We start from the raw sequence: 19,052 nt of genomic DNA, 5'->3' as shown, positions 1-19,052 counted from the left end.
AGTCTTACGACCCATATAGTGACTGATAGCTTAAAGTTACTAATCTGTCACGTACAGTTCTCATGGCCATGAGAAAATCGTTGACAGTTCCACGGAAGCTTCCACAAAGACGGAAAGCTCTAGAATATTGATACAGTTTGCTAAACGGGGTACGTCTGGTCCCCCACAATGATCCCCCCATACGTCCTGCACCTGGACAACAAACAAAAAATCGACTTCCGCATCTTTTTGAAATCAGTGAGTGTGATCCTATAGACGACGACGACGACGATGACGATGATGATGATAGCAACCAGTTGCATACGTGTGTATTGGCCCGAATACTAGGACTAACTTCAGAGCCTTTCTTGGAAAGGTAGCAGTGGGCCACTTATTTCTCACACAAGCATCATATCCGCCTATAATAATCAGCAAAAAATGTAGTGCCAACTGGCAAATAGTCAGTACTGAACTTGTTTTGTCTGTTAACTATCTGTTACAGGCCGTACAGCCTATCGACAGCGATCGTGTTAATCAAATTATGCTATGTCATTTATTGGAGTATTTAATAATATAGCTTTGCTATATACCCACGTTGCTAAAACAGCAATGCTAGAAAATAACATCATGCTAACGTTTTTGGGTCGTCACAACGCAAGAGTGACAGCAGTTGGTCACGTAGCCCCGAGTTTATTCATATTTGCGTGTTGTATGTATTTAGCCATGAGCTTGGGAACGAATATGCACCTATCTAATAATAAACATTATGGCCCACCATTACTATTGCGATGCGGTTAAATAGTGGGACAAGCAAACCGTCGAAATAAACATAAAGTAGACAACTGTGGTCGTTTATAAAAACAGGCGGATCCAGACACAGACGGTCAGTTACATTGCAGTGCTTGTTCTAAACGATCTTATTGATTTTCGATGAATAGGCGACCTGGCATTATTCCACAAAGTCAACCTGCGGGCTTAGAATCTAGTCATCGGCAAGAATAAACTAAACAACTGATCAAATAACGATTTTTTTCGATGGTATTGTGAGTGCTCTAGTGAAATTGATAACGAGAAAAGAGCTAATCTTGAATGATGAGAAAATGACGGAGTGGTACTCCGGTACGACGGAACAAAATTTACGTTGAATATTTTAGTTACCATGATACCATAGGAAGCGGGATATGGCTTGTAAGTTAATCTACCTCGTACGTTTTGGCGGATGCGTCACTTTGACATATTGATATTAGCGAGAAGGAAGCTTTTATATTAACCGTTATTTCGTGACCTCGTGCCGTACAATGTCTCTGAGGAAAGCCTCGAAGTTGATCGTAGCCCCAGGTTAGTATGATGTCAATCGACATGAAAGCATGCTGTGTAGCCGATGGTCTGTATCTAGGGCAGCATTCAAAACCTTGACGCAATTACCTTCGAGCTCTGCGGAACTGGCTCTAACAATGTAATTTGAATGAACACACTGACACCCACAAATCGACGACCTACTTTTATTCCTCATTCATGAAATGAAAATATTTTGCAGTTTTCGTGTTCCCCTATCATATATAGTAATAGACAAGCTAAGCTGCTTTCGTATTTTTTATCCACTTTCGTCTCGGACTCTCCCTTCATTCAGATTAAAGAAGGCATTTTTTTTTTCGAAGAATACACACCTGTGCAGGCGTAACGCTATAGGCACGGTTTTTGTAAAACCGCTTGGTAGTTAACTGGATTGCAATGCAACCTTAAACTACGACCCACTTTATGATTGTCATAGTTGATACATTGTGACCTGTCAATCACAAAATAGTAAACGACAGTAGCTGGTACTTAGCCGCTAGTCAAATATGGTTTATGTGTGCACGTGCTATGCTACTAATGTGTATATAATAAGCTAAATAAACAACCAGCCCGAATTGTGCATTATTATAACTAAAATTATGTCGTCCGTCTATTACATGTAATCGACTTTATTGAAACGCTACCAGATCACACTAATCCAATTGTGACCCCCGCTATGTTAGCAAAAATCAAATTAAAACTAAATTAAATGCTTATCTGCAGATGTCTTGTGAAAAATGATGAAAGTGCACTATGAAATAATGTACGAGAGAATCAGTCTGCACTGAGATCTATTAGATGGACAGTTTTGCGCAGAAACAAAATATATGATCATTGCTTGAGCAGGTTCTAAAGGTGACTATCGATTTCCTCCAGTTACCGCTTCGGTGATGACAGATGTTGAACTCGACCTTGCGTACCAATATCAATGCCTGACGGCGACCCTGTACATCGACAAAACTACTCCTGGGCGCCCTTGACTGTGTTAGTCGACTTTTCGGCTCATAACGAGTAACTCCTCGTCGAAGAAAGTTGAGTCGCCAGTTATATAGCTAAAACAACAAGTGCTTCGCCGACTTGCGTAGAACGTTCCGCTCCCCTTCAGTGTCATCTACGACAATTCTCTTTGCTTATTACAGACTTACAATACACAACTCTACATTGTCACCGCCGTCTAGTATGCCTCCCGGGGAGCAGGCCGTTTTCTCGATTGAGAACAGGAGTAGAAGAACCGCTAAGGAGGGTCCTACTCATAAAGCTAAATGGATAAAGACAGTCCTATCTGATACCGTTGAAATCGATGATCAACGACAATGCCGCGAGGTGTTTAATGTGTTCGGCTCGTGCTTATGGCACTTGAAACTCTGCGGTGTTTGGAGAGGATGTTTCGTTGGCTGTATTGAAGGTGTACCTAATGCGCACGGCCGGTACAAATGGTAAGTCGTTAGAGCCGCTGCATCATTTCTTCATGCCACTGCCCTTAGGGGAATATTGCAGAATTTGTTAAATCTCAGATCTTGCACGTCGCTCGCTGAGCGAAAAAGCGACTTCACGCGTATCCGATGGATATACATTTAATTATATCTGTGCAGCTTAAACTACCAACAGAAATTAAAAAGAAACATTCATATTTGTCTAGGGCATTGCCGCGTATGCCGCGGGAGTGCTTCAACAACGCTCATCTAGAGGGACTATTGTTGCAGTACTTATTTACTATAAAATTGATATGTATATTTCATCGAAATATTACTAGCGTTTGCAACATAAATTATTCTCTGTATGTTTTCTATTCACCATAGGTTTCAACGCGTTACGGCGTGGAGTATTGCTCTATTGAGTTTGGTACACTTTTACTTAATCATGAGCTTTTTATCGTTTGTTTTCGCCATCGGAACTAAAGAATTTTGGGCCAGCGTAGCGGTTTTCATTCGGACGGGAGTTTCCGTAATCACAATCGACCTCTTCTACGTCAACGAACCAGAGATTGCGCAACTTCTTTGCGATTTAAGCAATTACCCCATCACGGAGGATCGGCTGAAGTAAGTTGCAAAAGGGAAATTACAGTTTACTTGACAAGTTTATTATGCTGCATTAAGTGCATCTCAATCCATCGTTTAGAGAGCTTCTACTGTGGTTGGTAACTAATAAATCCTTTCGGTAAATTAGTTTATTTATATTTGAATATTCGTATCGAAACATGTCTGAGTGACGCTTTTCTGTTATACGGGATCGTCAGTTCTTTTCGCTATTATGCTATTTCAGTTGTGCAGCAAGCCAACGTATAAAATAGGTGCAATAGGCTTAATTTGTCGCGCTTGCTTTACAAAACCTTTAATAGATGTACGTAGAACAACGTGCAAGAATACAATGTCGATGCGCGATTACAGGTTTCCACGAAGCGCATTAGAATGATATAACATGTCGTGAAACAGATTCAATTCAGGTAATTAAATGGGGCATTCATACCTTAGCTGTCGGATCACTCTCCAGAAAGGATCGTCAATGGTCACTTCGGTCCCACCAGCTTCAAGAGCAATTGTGATTAGGCTACTGTGGTTATAGTGAACCATGATAAATGTTTTCAGCATTCGGTATAATATCAAAGTTTAGGTGGGATGGCTTTTCCTGGATCTATCTGGGTTTCTTCAAGAAAGTTATGAAAAAGCATTGCAACCATGCGCCAACACTGAAGTTTGATACAGCGATGGCCTGCGTCGTACGATCAGAAGTTCTAACTTGTTTCATTTGTGGACAAGTAGCATTGTTCTGTAAAATACTATGCTTTGCGAAAGTGTCAAGAAGTTTTCAAAAAGCACACGTATTTTAAAAAAACTACCTATAGCTACATTCTACAATATGGGTTTCATCTTACTCTATGTGGGAGATTGGGTATATGCCTCAGGTGGCACACAACATTATATATTGCAGCACCTTCGCTGAGCAGTTTCTCTCATTTGGCATGTTATTTTAGAAATTTTATTTTATACGTTCATGCTATACAGCCGCACTGTGGTATACATATAATAAATATGGCATTTGAGCGTATGCCGAATTTAGTGCATGGCCCAGGCTTTCCGACCAAAATCCGGTAACTCCTGTCGTTTTTGAAAAAAAAAAACATACATAACCTCAAAATTCCACAAAAATGGCCCGAATTCATTCAACTAGTGGAGAATAGCGGACCTATGACGTCGCTTGCTTCAGCAAAAACTTTATTTCTTTGTTCTATTATCAGCTTGTGCATAATATATACAATTTCAATACTGAATATTAGGTACTTTTTTTAAACAGCCAGATGGTCTAAGAATTCGGTATGTATGATTGTTGGTATTCGAGATCAAAAGAGTTTAAATGCTTCTAATCTAATATTTTGTTCTAAATAATAGACGTATACACAAATATCGAATATGTACCCATATGTATAATACATACAAATGTGCGTATCTTGAGATAAAAGATCATGTGTTGCGTCTAGTGACTTAACTAGATTAAGGCAGTAACTTATCAGATCCTGATTTTCTGATATGAATTTCATTTTTAAAAAAATAAGGTTGAGTTTAGGAAAGAAAAAAATAAAATAGATGTTATTTTTGACGATATCAAAACTGAAAAACAATATATATATACATATACATACATTTTTGCAGGAACTTGGAAAGTGTAGCACGAGCAAAACGTCCGTTGGGGGTTAACTCTGAAACCCCATAGTAAGCCTATTATTCATTCTTTTAGCTACATCCCAAAAGTGTTATATCAGCACAAAATACTAAACATAGCAAATTTAGACCTTACACTCAGGGTTGCTAGGATAAAAGCAAATGGCCTAAGTCACCCGACCGGTTGAAGTTAGCCATCTCAACAAAACGCATAAAAGGCAATTGCTTTAACCATATCTTAAGCAACGTATAGACCCATCCATTAGGAGATAGATTTGGTACTATCGAAAACAAAGCCCAATCAATTGCAGTGGACATAAGACCACTCTCCCATCAAAAACGGTAAAGTTGGTGCCAGCATGTTGAATTACCATCCATTGTTATTATACTTATAAATTTATTTTAATTTATCATTTTAAATAGTTGTGACTTGTAGCTATATACTAATTTCTTTAGAAAATATGGGTTTTTGAACACTCGCTTTTACACAACTAATAGCCCAAATGCTATAAATTAGATATGCGGATCTCTTCGTCACAGTGCTGATAGTGTGTAGGCCTATATGTTTCGAGTTTTACGTCCGGTATCGCCGTCAGACGTTCCATCAGAAGCACGAAAGGTAGTGTGTGTTTATGCCCTACGGGTTCTAACCTAGACCACAACATGTCCCTAGGATTAGCATGCGTATACGTTACCCACTAAGATACTACGGGTGTAGTGAGTGTATAGGCCGATCAACAAATGAAGTGTCAGAACAGAAGAAGCGGAATTTTTTCTGACCTGTTTGAGTGTTTCCTATAACTTTGCTATACCTCGGAGGATTTTGTTTTTAATTAATTCAAGTGCTTTACGACATTCGACTTTAAAGTTCCCCTGGCTGTATATATAAGTATATCCCAATCAGTACGAAAAATCCACAAAATTGGTTGCCTGTAAAAGATATAGTTCTTAGTAACATAATTAGTTTACTATATTGAAAAAGTGCACTGTATCAGCTGGTATAAAAGAATAGTTAAAAGAGATACAAAGGACGGATCTTATTTTACAGCTACTGTGCCAATATTTCTTTCCGGTTTAAGGTTCGCTTTTATAAATTCATCTTTGAAATTATAAACACCGAGCACCTCACTGATGGTGTTATTTAACGAATTAAAAGTAAAACTGTTTCTTATTCAATTTTATATTCTATACCATACTAGCTTGAAGAAATTAATTACCCGTTTTAAGACAGAAAAATGAAAATCCGCTATTAGCTATTTTTATTTCCCTGCTTGCAAGATCTGAAGACCCCCGACTCGAGTAGCTCTGTCATACGCGTGCGGTCTGAGTAAAAAGGGATGTAAAAATAAATACACTTGAGGCTTGCAACCCCGTTATTGTACTACGGTAAAAAAAGAAGGTCAAACAGTGATAGATTTCGCTAGAATTTTAATCATAGGACAGTTGAGTAGCTGCAAACTTGCGCTTACATCCGATCGTCTGATCATTAATATGTCGATCGTTAAAATTTTCGTTTCTTTTAGCATTTCTCGTTATCGTTCTTACCTAAACAAGTCTTTGGAATCACCTTTTTTCAAGTACATTAAAGTAACTTCAGACGTACCATGCATCGCTTCTTAACAATAGGAACTTCTCTATATACCTGGGACTCCTTTTAATGCATGCATACGATTAAACAAAGACTATTAAATAAAGATTCCCCGTTATATTAACGAAGTAACAAGGACACATTCTAATTACAATATTTTCTGTCTTCTTTTTAGAAAATGTTGGGAGATAACATTTGTTAGGGTCCTGGGCCTTGTTTTCGTCGACCATTGAATTTTAAGACGCTGAAAAGTATATGTTATAAGAAAAGCGTTTTTACGAAGCAGGATTACTTCTATTTTCACGGGTTCTACCTAGTACCTGTAAAATTCGAGTGTCTTCCTTTTAGGCTGTTATCTCAGCGGTGCTTTCCTTCTGTTATTCGAAAGATGTTAAAATGTGGCTACCCTTCTAACGAACACGCCACTTGTAAATAGAACACTGAAAATCCCCACAGGCAAACCTCGCTCTTCTTGTCATCTAAATAGCCACTCTGTTAGTCTTACATTGAAAACGTATCTATACGAATATATATACCTTTTGCATACGAATCACGTGTGATACCAAGTACAGTGATGATGGTGATGCAGCTGTAGTTAGTCACCTAGCCTGGTCACTCGTCTGTCAGCAGGTAATCATTTCGGGGCAAATATCGTAATTCTGCTCGTCGCTGCCACTCCCCTTATGGTAACCTATTTTTATATGCCAAAAATAGATGAGTGAAGCTTCGGTAAGGCCCGACATCATCACAAGCTGCTGGCCAACAGCATCGACTGGATTCGACTAGTAAAATAAAACATCGTAATGGCTACCGTTCACTCGCATCAGACCAGAAAAAGCTGCCATTTGGTATATGGTGGACTCACTGCCTTCTACTCTTACAAATAGCGAATAAACAGTATGGTGAATATATATATATATATATATATATATATATACATATTATGATATAGATGCGTACATCCACCAAGAAAGCCTATTAAGCAGAAAGAGATATCATGTAGTGCTACTGCATGCACATACACGCTTACGCATATTTTGGCTGATCAAGCTATTAAGTTACAATGGACAAACCAATCAATCTCTGGGATTCACAGACACAATCGTGTAGCGTCGTTTTCAGTCAACGGGACACATCTCTATACAGATTCTAAGCATGATCACACTCAGAGTTACGCACGTTTATTTTCTACGCCGTAAAGTATTTCTGCATCGGATGTTTTTTCTTCTATGCCGCTGCAAGGATAAATGGCGGTACTAGGAAGCTAGGAAGGCATGAAGTTGATGAGAAGCATTATCCTAACATTAGCCGTACGTACATATCAATAACATCATGTAAGTAGCAGACGTATTATAGTTCCGCCGCAAACACAGAACAAAGTAACAAACAACTAGTAGATAAAATAGCTGGGGTTGTAGTTATTAAGGCTTGATGGACCTGTGTAGTGCAGTACACGGCTTACAGGTAGTGGGCATTAGCAGGCCATCAAAACCTTCCTACAGCAAAAAATGATCGGCCGAGAAACAGCTACGTCGAACACAGAGTATTTATTGACTACTGGATCGAAGATTGGCTTCTCGGAACGATGATGGGGTGGACGACGGAACTCATACCCGGGATTGAGGAACCTATAGCCTGCTATGAGCTCTTGGAGAGGTTGGGCAACAAATACATTTGCAAACTCAGTCAACTGACTGCATCAATTCTGTTTAGCCAAAGATCAGACATTATCATACAGACTGCTGCATACAACACGCTGAACGAACTACTTGGGTATTTTTGTTTTGAAATACCCGGAAAAAATCAATTGTTAAAAACACGCACGAACTTACTGTCATCTGTTTTTTCATATTTGCCTTATTGACTTTTTGTCTACTCCTACATACAGTTCCCTATTCGTGTGAGGTAACCTGTAAGGTCCAAAAAAGGGATTGAAAGAAGTGGCAGGTAGTATGCGAGCGAATACTTGTATCCGGCGGGTATAATGGCACACTTATTTATAGTTCTAGCACAATTCGTGATAATAAACTGTGGGCACAAATAACGTTTTATTAAATTAAATTAAATCTAAAATCTATATAACGTCTTTAACGTACTATTTTTGATTACATGTTTGCTTCCGTAACGAACGGATGCAAAGAACCGTTCGACGGACGTGTCTTGTATCCACGATCTTAGGTGGGCTGTATACGGTTCTGCGCATTTTGATTGACTTCAAGTCGATTCTCACTTCAAATCACGGCTACCGCGACTACCAGGTAGGTGACACCGACAGTGGTCCTTAGAGTTTAAAGTTTAAATGGTAATGACCCATAATATATCACGGTACAAACCGTACAGGTTAGAATGCAGGACAGAATTACAGGACATGCCTGGCTAGGGAAGTTAGTGACCCAAAACTAAGACAAGTTAACAAAACAGAGGTTTATAATTCTTGCGTGCACTATACATTTCGCATTTTAAATAATAACCATGCTTGTAATTAGTTCTCACCTATTTTTACCTTTCGCTCCGTTTCCTAAAGCATACACATACGTCAGAAGTAGGAACAGTAGAGGTAATGACCTATAACGTATCCAAGAGTCTTCTGAAGCTTCCAATTAATATTGTGAACCATTATAATTTGTGGAGGTACGCTTGAAAACAGTCCAACCTAAACGTCTTCTTGCAACATGATTGCTATGCACGTTTTTAGCAGGGATCAAGCCTATATAGCGCTACACGCATGTAGAGTCACACCTATCATCCAGCGTTTACAAGTTGTATACGTAAGACATGTTTAAAAAAGATCGGTGTTTGGTGGAATAAATTGGAAGCTGTTCCGCTATATGATAAAATAACTGTTCCGCAACAACTGATTTTAAAAGAGCCGCTTAAAACATATTGCGAACAATCTTTCTTATATTTCAGTGCTGAAAATAACTGGCTCACAAGTAAGAGGGGTCATTTGGCAACCCTAATATGGATATTCTCTGGTATAGATGCCGCTTGTTTCGCTTACACTAATATTTTTCAGAGATTATTATGTCAAATATAAGACGCAAACTATCGATCCTTTGATCATAAATAATGTAGCCACCGACGAAGGTTTTTCGCACAGTCGATCGCCTACAAATGTACCGTTAAACTTAACGTATCGAGCAAGGGATTCCCAGAGGAATCAGGATTACATTTATTGGTCTTCTCTTAAATTTTCCCTACGTTTGTACTTGTAAATATCATTATATACGTGTATAGGTGCGAATACTAGGATCTGTAAATTGTTTCCCCTTTACCCCTAGTTGTCTACAATTCATAAAGCTCTTTTTGTATTCACCGTAGGAAGCTTGTTTCAATCAGTACTAATAAGTTGGCAATTCTGGGTGTACACCACACATAGCACACCTAATGCTGTGTTGTTACGAAGACGCTGTAATTTATTTACCTTACGGAATCTGAAAGATACGGCATACAGTCTGCGTGATAATGTATGAAAATACAAGCATCCATGGGGATCAGCCATAATAAATATTCCTTTAACCTTAATAAGGAGCCACCAGGCACAATTCCGGCAAAAAGTGTTACCTGCACACCAAAGGTACAGTGTTTGATGACAACAGAGCGAGTCCAGATGCTTTGGTCTTATTGATTCAAATACATCCCACAGAAGTTCTGCCCCATTTTGCTACTAAGAGACCCGTCATACAAAAGCATAATCTTTCCGCATATGCCTGCTTCTATACACCTTTACTAATCTATTGTATTGAGCAGTGATCATAATACTGACCAAAACAACCAAACGAAGAAAGCACACCATTGCTCGCAACAGAACCATCGGTTTACGGATTCTCGAACATTTTAATACACTTTTTATCAACATATGTATTTTTCCTTGACTTAGACAGACTTTCTATGGTGCTATTGGCTGACAGTAAGGTCGCTGACCGGTGTCGATTTCTTTTAAAAATTCTGCGGATTTCGGAATATCACTTTCATCACTGCACGACTATGACCCTTTTTCCGTTATTCCAACCGCCGGCTTTTTCTATCGCATTGTTAGCTCGCATTTGAGAAATATGCATCAATACCTTGAGATTATATCGAAATAATGAAGGCAGTGTCCCAGAAACGCAATTAGGATTAGAGATACCTTTTGGATACACATATATATACACGGTTTTTTTGAACACATGCTTACTAAAATAAACCTCGAATGCTTTCAGAAGAAGAAGCAAGAAACAGATCTGATTAACTGAGTCAAGCGAGACACTCCATTTAGTGCATATTTAGTGATGGCTTTAATTACAACAGTAGAGATGCGCGTCAAGCTTTTAATCAGGTAGCCAGGCGCACTTCCTTTGATAGGTTCAACTCGATAGGTTCTTTCCCTTTATTGAAATGTGAGTTTTCATTTCTTTTGTTCCTCTCCGATTATCTCACGCGTTAATTTCTACTGGTTCTTCGATTTTCTGGCGCAGACGGAAGCTTTCACCTTCTCTCTATAGCTTTTTTCAACAAAACGAAAATTCATACATACATAGTATTGGTATATAATATGTACGCCAAACGTTGAAGCGGCGAAATAGAAACTCTATTGAGAACAAGAAAAGACATGAACAGATACGAGGTATAGAGTTTTCGAAATTAAGCCTATGACGATTTCTTAGTGTTCGTCGAGATCGATAGATAAACTAACGATTGGAGAAGGTATCTGGTACTACTGATCGCAGAGGAGTGCTTCTTTTTGCGTTTCCTTAATTTTAGTACTTGCGAGAGTATATGATTGGTACTGAGCAGCACTTGAATGAGACATAGTCTGCAAAAGTTTTCCGCCCGTAAATGTACCTTTACCTTATGTATGAACTGATCTTCGTATCAAACATGGGTACGCGATCGATGTCACCTATTACAATTCATTGAAAGCGATGATTTATTTTTTCTTCTATGAAATTTCCCCTATTATTTCTAGATCTATTGAGTTCCTGCCCGAATACGCATTTCGAGCATACCGTTTAATCCGGACGATGTAGAATAGTAGATGATACATAATATACACATATAGAAAGCACGTTCATTGTAAACGGGGTTTGATATACAAAAAAAAAAGGTGTAACCATATTTCTAATGTCAGCCAACAAGTGATTCATATTTGATTGTTTGAATTATGAGTCATCGATGAACTTAGAGTGAATACGTACAATCGTAACTTCTTGTACCTAAAATAGCTTTCTTTTAACCTATTTATCAGAGTTGAATATTTAGAAGAAACTTAGGACCCTTAGAAGGATTGAGTTGTTGTCCTTTTTAGTGGCCACACTACTGGAAGCAGCCATAAAACATAGCTGGCTCAATCTTTAATCAGACGAGTAAATCCGCCGTATTCAATATATTGTGAAACAATGTCAGATTTTGTCAGTTATATTGGGACTGGCGGATTGTCGTCCAACTATGTTATATAGCTGACAATACTACATAAATAAAGACGGTATATAAGACGCACGCTTATCTCCGGCAAGATCTACGTAGTTCTGTACCGTCATACGGAAAAGTTCAATAGCGTACACTTCGGGAGAAACTTGTCTTTGTCTTAGGCCAACTTGCAGTCCATCAGGGGAAATGATTTTTTAAGCAGGTTCAAGCTGTAGATCCAACACGGAATAATTAGATCTGAACATGAGCTGAGTATGTTTGTGTTTGTATTAACATCAAAATAAGTAATATATAATATACCAGTAGTCTGCGCTACGATCTGGCAAAACCGAAAAACTCGTTCAGCTAGGGCTATCAACACGTCAGACAGCCAAAACAATGCAACCTCTCGCACATACGATCTATATCGGTATTATTAAACCCAACCATAAAAAATATCTGCGGACTACAAACTGCAGATTGAGTTGGCAGCTTTATAAAAGCCGACTGTTTTCCCTAATTGTATAGTTCATCCTCGCCCAAACAATTGAAATCTTTATTTCAGGTGCGTCACTGGTGCGGAATTACGCTAGAACCATGGGACCGGCAGTCGGTGGCAATATTGCTTTGTATCGACGTTCTATTCAAAACTCCACTTGTCACAGCCTCGGGAATATATATTGTATGTGCTAGTCTTAGGTCAAGCTAGCGTAGGATCATAGTTGTACTTAATTACAATATTTTTTTGCCCACATATACATGCGTGGTTTATAAAAGTTAGACAACGAAATATAATATCATCTATATCGGAACATTTAGATGCATCTGAAAATTTATGATCCCACCAACACATGATACGACCTGTTTTATATAGCTAGTAAATAAGGAAATATGGAAAAATAGGTTCTGAGAGTTTTAAAGGTGGAAAATTGGTGACATATGTTTGATCCGTTGGCATAGCAGGCAAATGGTACTTCAACCCAAAAATGTCCTCCGAAATATCGAATGATAGCGTGCGCCTATGAAATTAACACTCGCTTTCTCATTATTGATTACACTGTTTAGGTATCGATTATTTCTAAAAAGACCTATGGCTCTATTAGAGCTATCTCAAACGTTTGCTATCTTAAATGGTACAACATGAGGGTGGCGTTCCAAGACATGTTTTTGTTTTATCAATAGCCACGATGGTACGGCAGAAATAGTTGAAAAACTCGTTCTTTTAAAAGTAAAAAAGGTTATCGTTGTATAGGTAAGAAGACAAGCGTCGCAAGTATTGCATCAACGAAAACCTAGGCGAGATAATCAATCTAATGGCAATGCAGCGATATCGAAAATCTCGTTAGTGGCCGACTCCTTTTGACGGAGCTTGTTCTGAAGGTTTACAAGGAACATGCGGAAAGTAATTCTAGCTACGCTATTGAAACGACAGTCAGCATTGCACAACGCTCGTTGTCATAGTGGTTCCGCATTTGAGAACGTTTTTTGTTTGATGTATTATTTGGTAGTGTATGTATTTGGTGAGCGAAGCGCCTAGTTCCTGAAAAATGTTGAAAAATGCGTTTACGATTTACGTATATCACATCCATTATACGGTATATTCTAACGCCAATAAATATTTAGCTAGATAGTGGCCTAGGTTCTCATAGGTAAATACGCGATTGCTTTTTCTATGAAAGGAAAGATCGTAGTCATTAGCCCATGACGATCCATGTTTTTCGTGCAATTTACATTTCCTGTTGACCTACATAACAGATAATTCCGGATGAAGCTATAAGATATCGCTTTCTTTTTTTTTTTTTTCTCTGAAATAATATCAAGAACTGAGAAAGAACCAAAACTCCATCGGTCACATTACCGTACCCTCTTCTTTGGCTTTGATGATCTTGTTTTAATTAACGCCAAAACCTGCTAGAATATACATAGATCCCAATTTTTCCATTTAATCCGAATTATTTGAAGGGGCGCAAATGCCATTACCAATCAACCTGTCAGAATCGTTAACGTGTTGGTGTTTATTTTCTTCTGTCTGTACTATCGATATAGTCTCAGCATGCACTAAAATGAAAAAAACTTGTTGTAGGAGCCGTCGAAGGGTTACCTCGTTGTTATTTATGCTTTGTAATTGTATCAGTATCTTTTTGACGTACCATTGAACCAACTAAGTTCATTACTAACTGAGATTTGATTATTTAGGTCGTCTTTTATTTGACCATGGTCAGTTACGAGAAGCATTTATTCGCGTGTTATAACATGATTGTTCAGAGACACGTCGGCGAAGCTCAAGGAACGAACAAGGTGACGGTATGTACTGTTGTTTTTTACAAAAGTCTGGTGCTAAGTTTCTAGAACTCTCTAGTTAACTGCTAATCAACTGCGAGGGAATCTTCGCCCCGTTTAGAGCCACAACCTTCCACGAGAACGAATAAAATTAGAAAAGAATTGAATTCGAAGGCGTTCTCTAGTAATTTCTATTGTGGCTGTTTCCTCCTTCGCAGCTCTGCAATTAATGTATACATTCAGATCGCGTAACTTCAAACGTGGCAAAGTTTACCGTTAAAGACAATGACCTGTCGTCAACGGCGAAAAATTTCACCGATTCTTAGTTGTCATTTGTATCTGTTTTGTCGATTTGGTGGCAAAGTTTAGTAAGTGGCTAAATACGCTTCCTTCGGCAAGCGTCACAGCACCTTTGCATGAGGCAACTATTCTTTTATGGTTCTTGCATCCTCTATTTTCGATTCTATAGATGCTCACTTAGGTGCCGTACCCTATACTTAAGTGCAAACTTTTGAGCTTCAGAAATACGTAGATTATCCAATATTACAGGTGTCCATTTGGATTTAGATGCACTATATCGCCAGAGCCCACAACTCGAGCCTTATTTAAAAATAAGCTTTAAAGTTTCAGGGAGTACCGTCAGCTCAGAAAAATCCTTGCTGATTTCAGCATGTACTATGAAACATTTTAACCCGACAAATATAACTCAGATATAGAACTCATTGGATCTACAATAATTCCTGCTTCCTTTTTTCGTCCATTGTCTAATTAGTTCATGACACCTTTAATCTCAGCTATATATTAAGGTTAGCAAATATTAAGGTTTGTTAGGAGTCTAGCGCTTATAATAGAAGATGTGGTTCCCTATCAGCTGTTCTCAGTCAAATTTGTCTAATTCATAAATAACGTATAATTTCTAATTTGATAGGTATTCTATATCGGTGCAGTATCGAAGACACAGCCAGATATGATCTAAAATTGTCCTTTAAGACCAAGACGAGCAAGGTTTTTTTGGAATCATTATTTACATCCTGTGACTGGGTCCATTAAGCAAATAATCGTTTTAACGAATAAAAACAACATCTATGGAGCCTATGAATCTACTATCAGACCCTCTGGAGGGTCCACCCTAGGGCTCTAGAAGCGCGATGTATAAGCATTGCTGTCGTACAGATCGACACGACAAAAGTATCACCAGGCCAAACGAGAAGAGAGAATACAAAAACACTTAATTTTCTAAGCATTTGCGTTCTTTTCCGAATTTTTACAATTTCCGACATTTCATTATGTTGCTTTCGAAATAACGCAAACGAGTCGCGCTTGAAATTTCAGTACAGCTACGAGTACAAGAGTGTCAAGTAAGCTCTGATGTCAATTTTGTTTCGTAGCGGCCTGAGAATGCACACGACACTTGACAATGATTAGTCAAGTAAAAGTTCTATGGAACAAACTGTGCGGGCTGTGCTTGGATTGCATTAGGACCCTTTGTTGGGTGCTCCCATGTTATGGAAGCAAATCAATTTTTCTTTGTAGACGACATAGTTAATGTTGCTACTCTGAATTTTTAAGCGTTTGTAGCTGTGCTCACGTTTATGGTCAACGTAAAGAGGTTCAAAAATAATAAAACCAATAATCGAAGATCCATCGACAAGAGTGGGACCACTACCGCATAAATGTCATCTTTCAGAAAGTACTCTTGAACATATTTGATGCATTGTATACGAAACACCCCAAAAGCAGAGAGGCAACCCATATTAAAAATTGATATATTTTTTGACTATGTGCTAATTCTTCGTCCGTTAACAACACAGTGTTCATATGTCTCTTGTCAGTGATGATAATAATAAAGCCAGGATATGCAATTAAGTGCTTTATTCAGCTCTTCAATCGTACTCGCTGAAGAAGCTCGAATTTAAGCTAGGATAGGTATTTTTCGATATAATCCTCAGAGATTAGAATGGACGCCTTGATCTCCCATAGCTATCCCGCATCTCAAATCAGGTCACACTCGTCCAAAAAGTTTGAAATAGTTAAAGCTACTTGAAGTATAAATATTTCATGTAATTAGTCATTCGAAATTATTCTGTTGTATAATACTGGCTCATTTTTTACTTTTTTTTTTGTACTACGATTTGTTACTACGATAACTAACTACAACCACCTAACACCTCCATGGCTGTTAACTGTGACAGGCAGTACCGTGTCTGTATGGTAAATAAATACAACGAAATAACCATAATGTTATTATAAAGCTACTTTTGTCTCTCCATCATTTATTCTCTTTGTGGACTGGATAAATAATTCGAAAATTAGTTAGATCAAAACCGCTTGGCAAGACAAACTCCGGCAAATGTCACTATTTATTTTCTCTAATTGCAGATGAGTCTCGTCGAGCTTCAGGCTGTGCGCCGATTACAATCCAACTTGAGCAAAACAGTCTTAAAATCGGACGATCTTTTTCAAAAAATGGCCTTCTTCTGGACTGGCCTCTTCGTGATTGGTGTCTGCCTTGAGGTTACCAGGTTTGAGGACTTTCCAGCTGTTTTTAATTCCACAATACAATCGTATGTTCACTCTTTAAGCCACAAATGTATCTGGCAGCGTTGAACGAAAATACCTAAATACAATTCAATCTATACGTTGTATAGCCTATGTGTAGCCCCGTTTAACTAAGCATGCGTAAATGATGCGGCAGGGCCTTAATCGAGCTCATATTAGTATTGTATCCTTTTTGGAGCAGTAGATTTCGTAGGCGCAGCCAGTAGGCCACGGATAACGTTCTAAAAATTCAATTGGCAATGGGATGGCCAGCAGCGCGAACTTCATCTTGTCATGGTTTCAGGTACTACAATGGAAAGGCGTCCGATCCAGATTTTGACGATCCAAATGAGCTGCTGCAGCTCTTCGTAAACCTAATGAATTTCTTTATGCTCTTCATATCTTTATCGATTTTTGGCGCCAAACTAACTGAAACTGCACATGCATGCACGATGCTTGTACATCGGATGATCAACCACGCGCCAACGGAGGAAAATCTCGAGCTCTTTTCGCAGGCCCATCTACTAGTCGCGCAGATGAATAAGCCGGAAATTGCCATGAGCGGTTAGTTCAATGAATATTTGTATTGCGACCATTATCACCAGCTCTTCTATGACAAATCTTCAATTTTTTGTCACTGTCTTCTTGTAACAAACGTCATCTAATACACGTTACACAATAATACTTTCTAACTGATTTGACGTCCTGGTAACTGAGGACAACGTAACTAAGTTAATCGACCTTTAAGCTCACGGCAAAATATTGGACGACCAATTTCTCAGCACACGTATCGTGTTTTGCACTTGGTACCTAACGGAAATTCCACATCTATTCCTAAGGTCCAAAGGCAAACAATTGCTGGAACTTCCCCAGAGTACCACAGAATGTGTGTAACAGTGTCATACTCTACGAATGCATGCATGTGCCATAAATGCGCTTTGCTGTAAATCACTCCAATCACACTACATTGTCACAAAGATTATGCCTGCATTAGCATAGCATAATGAATTGGCCTCAAGAAAAAAGGCACTTGATCAGGGCTCAACTGAATCGGTAGGTCGATTTCACGAGTGGCTAATTGCTACGCAGATATCGTCTATCTATAGCTTTTTACGTATTTGGCGTTATCCAAGGGAATTTTCCCTAGCAGAGGCGAATTCTCTTGTTGGTAAGCCTGAAAAGTTTGGGTTTATCATCTTTGTAAGCTGGTGTTTGCAGGTTTCTAAGTATTTCTTATGTAAAGCGAGTACCTTTATGCACACGCTCATCAACTTTGTATTTCATGGTTCGGTCTGCAATTGCTTTTACGGTCCAGGCTTAGGGCAAATCTATATTTTTCAATCATTACATGTTGAAACAGCTTTGCAAGACAGTATTCAGTTACACCGTTTGAGAATAGCTCCATGCCACATATTGTAAAGTGTAAGATATCTATTATGCCACATAGAAGCTTACTTTCTGCATTTACTGAACCAAATAGTTTGATCTAAAGTTTATAGTTTTCGTTAAATACAAATCAACAAGTAACTCTCTGCTTAGCTAATAGTGAATCGGTCAAACTTTACTGGACTCCTATCGTGTGTTTACCATTCCTTCACTCATTATATAGGTTGATAATTCATTGAATCAACAGAGATTTATTTAGGAATGCTAGCAAAGGACAATTGCCGTTAATTAATCGCTATAGATGTTATCTTTATGGGGCATTGTATTGGTAATGACTTTTCTGACCCTGTATCTTATTTTTAGGCTGGAACTTCTTCACGTTTTCGCGCAACTTCATTCTAACAATCGGCGGAGCTCTGATCTCTTATATTCTCCTCATTATTCAGATGGCACCGTCGAAAGTTAAAGACGTTACAGTGGCCTCAGATATCAAAATAATGGCAAGCTTATATAATGCTACGGCGAGTACCGTGCTCAATAATATAACGACACGGAGTGGTACCTGGTAAAGCCGGAAAAGATACTTTGAAGAGCATATACAGATTGGTCAATCGTTGCGTATTAATTACATATAATTTATGAAAAAAGCCCTTTTCCTTGTTGAGGACCAGTTAGTGCAACAAAAGGTGAATATGTTGTTTTTGTTGACCAGGAGACGCTGGAAGTTAAGCAAATATAATAATAGATCCACGATACCAGTCATATATCTCAGTTTAATACTAGCTATTTAATATTATCGTAGCTTTATTAACTCAGCGATATGGACTTGGTAAGAAAGAAACCTTAATTTTGGTATCAAATTGAAAACTAAAAATCAAAAATTGTCTTCTAGCTCACGATAT

General features: G+C 38.4%; 1 protein-coding gene across 1 annotated transcript; it reads left to right on the top strand.

The window, feature by feature from the left end:
• The first annotated feature begins 2,040 nt into the window (after window positions 1-2,040).
• Window positions 2,041-19,042, top strand: LOC111255177 (uncharacterized). Its single transcript, XM_022816854.2, has 8 exons — window positions 2,041-2,750; window positions 3,114-3,353; window positions 8,699-8,816; window positions 12,512-12,628; window positions 14,143-14,250; window positions 16,606-16,748; window positions 17,069-17,328; window positions 18,514-19,042. The coding sequence occupies exons 1-8, from the start codon at window positions 2,494-2,496 to the stop codon at window positions 18,717-18,719; spliced, it is 1,449 nt and encodes a 482-aa protein (XP_022672589.2). The 5' UTR covers window positions 2,041-2,493; the 3' UTR covers window positions 18,720-19,042.
• The last annotated feature ends 10 nt before the right edge of the window (window positions 19,043-19,052 follow it).

Source organism: Varroa destructor, unplaced genomic scaffold (assembly GCF_002443255.2).
Source record: "Varroa destructor unplaced genomic scaffold, Vdes_3.0 BEIS01000001.1, whole genome shotgun sequence".
Lineage (NCBI taxonomy): Eukaryota > Metazoa > Arthropoda > Arachnida > Mesostigmata > Varroidae > Varroa > Varroa destructor.
Note: the sequence above shows the minus strand (reverse complement) of the source record. Positions and strands in the feature narration are given on the sequence as shown.

Excerpts from the sequence above, each read along its gene's own strand:
- LOC111255177 (XM_022816854.2), top strand. The coding sequence starts at position 2,494 with ATGCCTCCCGGGGAGCAGGCCGTTTTCTCGATTGAGAACAGGAGTAGA. Across the intron at positions 12,629-14,142 it reads CAGCCTCGGGAATATATATT|GTCGTCTTTTATTTGACCAT; the intron begins GTATGTGCTAGT and ends TTGATTATTTAG. Across the intron at positions 14,251-16,605 it reads AAGGAACGAACAAGGTGACG|ATGAGTCTCGTCGAGCTTCA; the intron begins GTATGTACTGTT and ends CTCTAATTGCAG.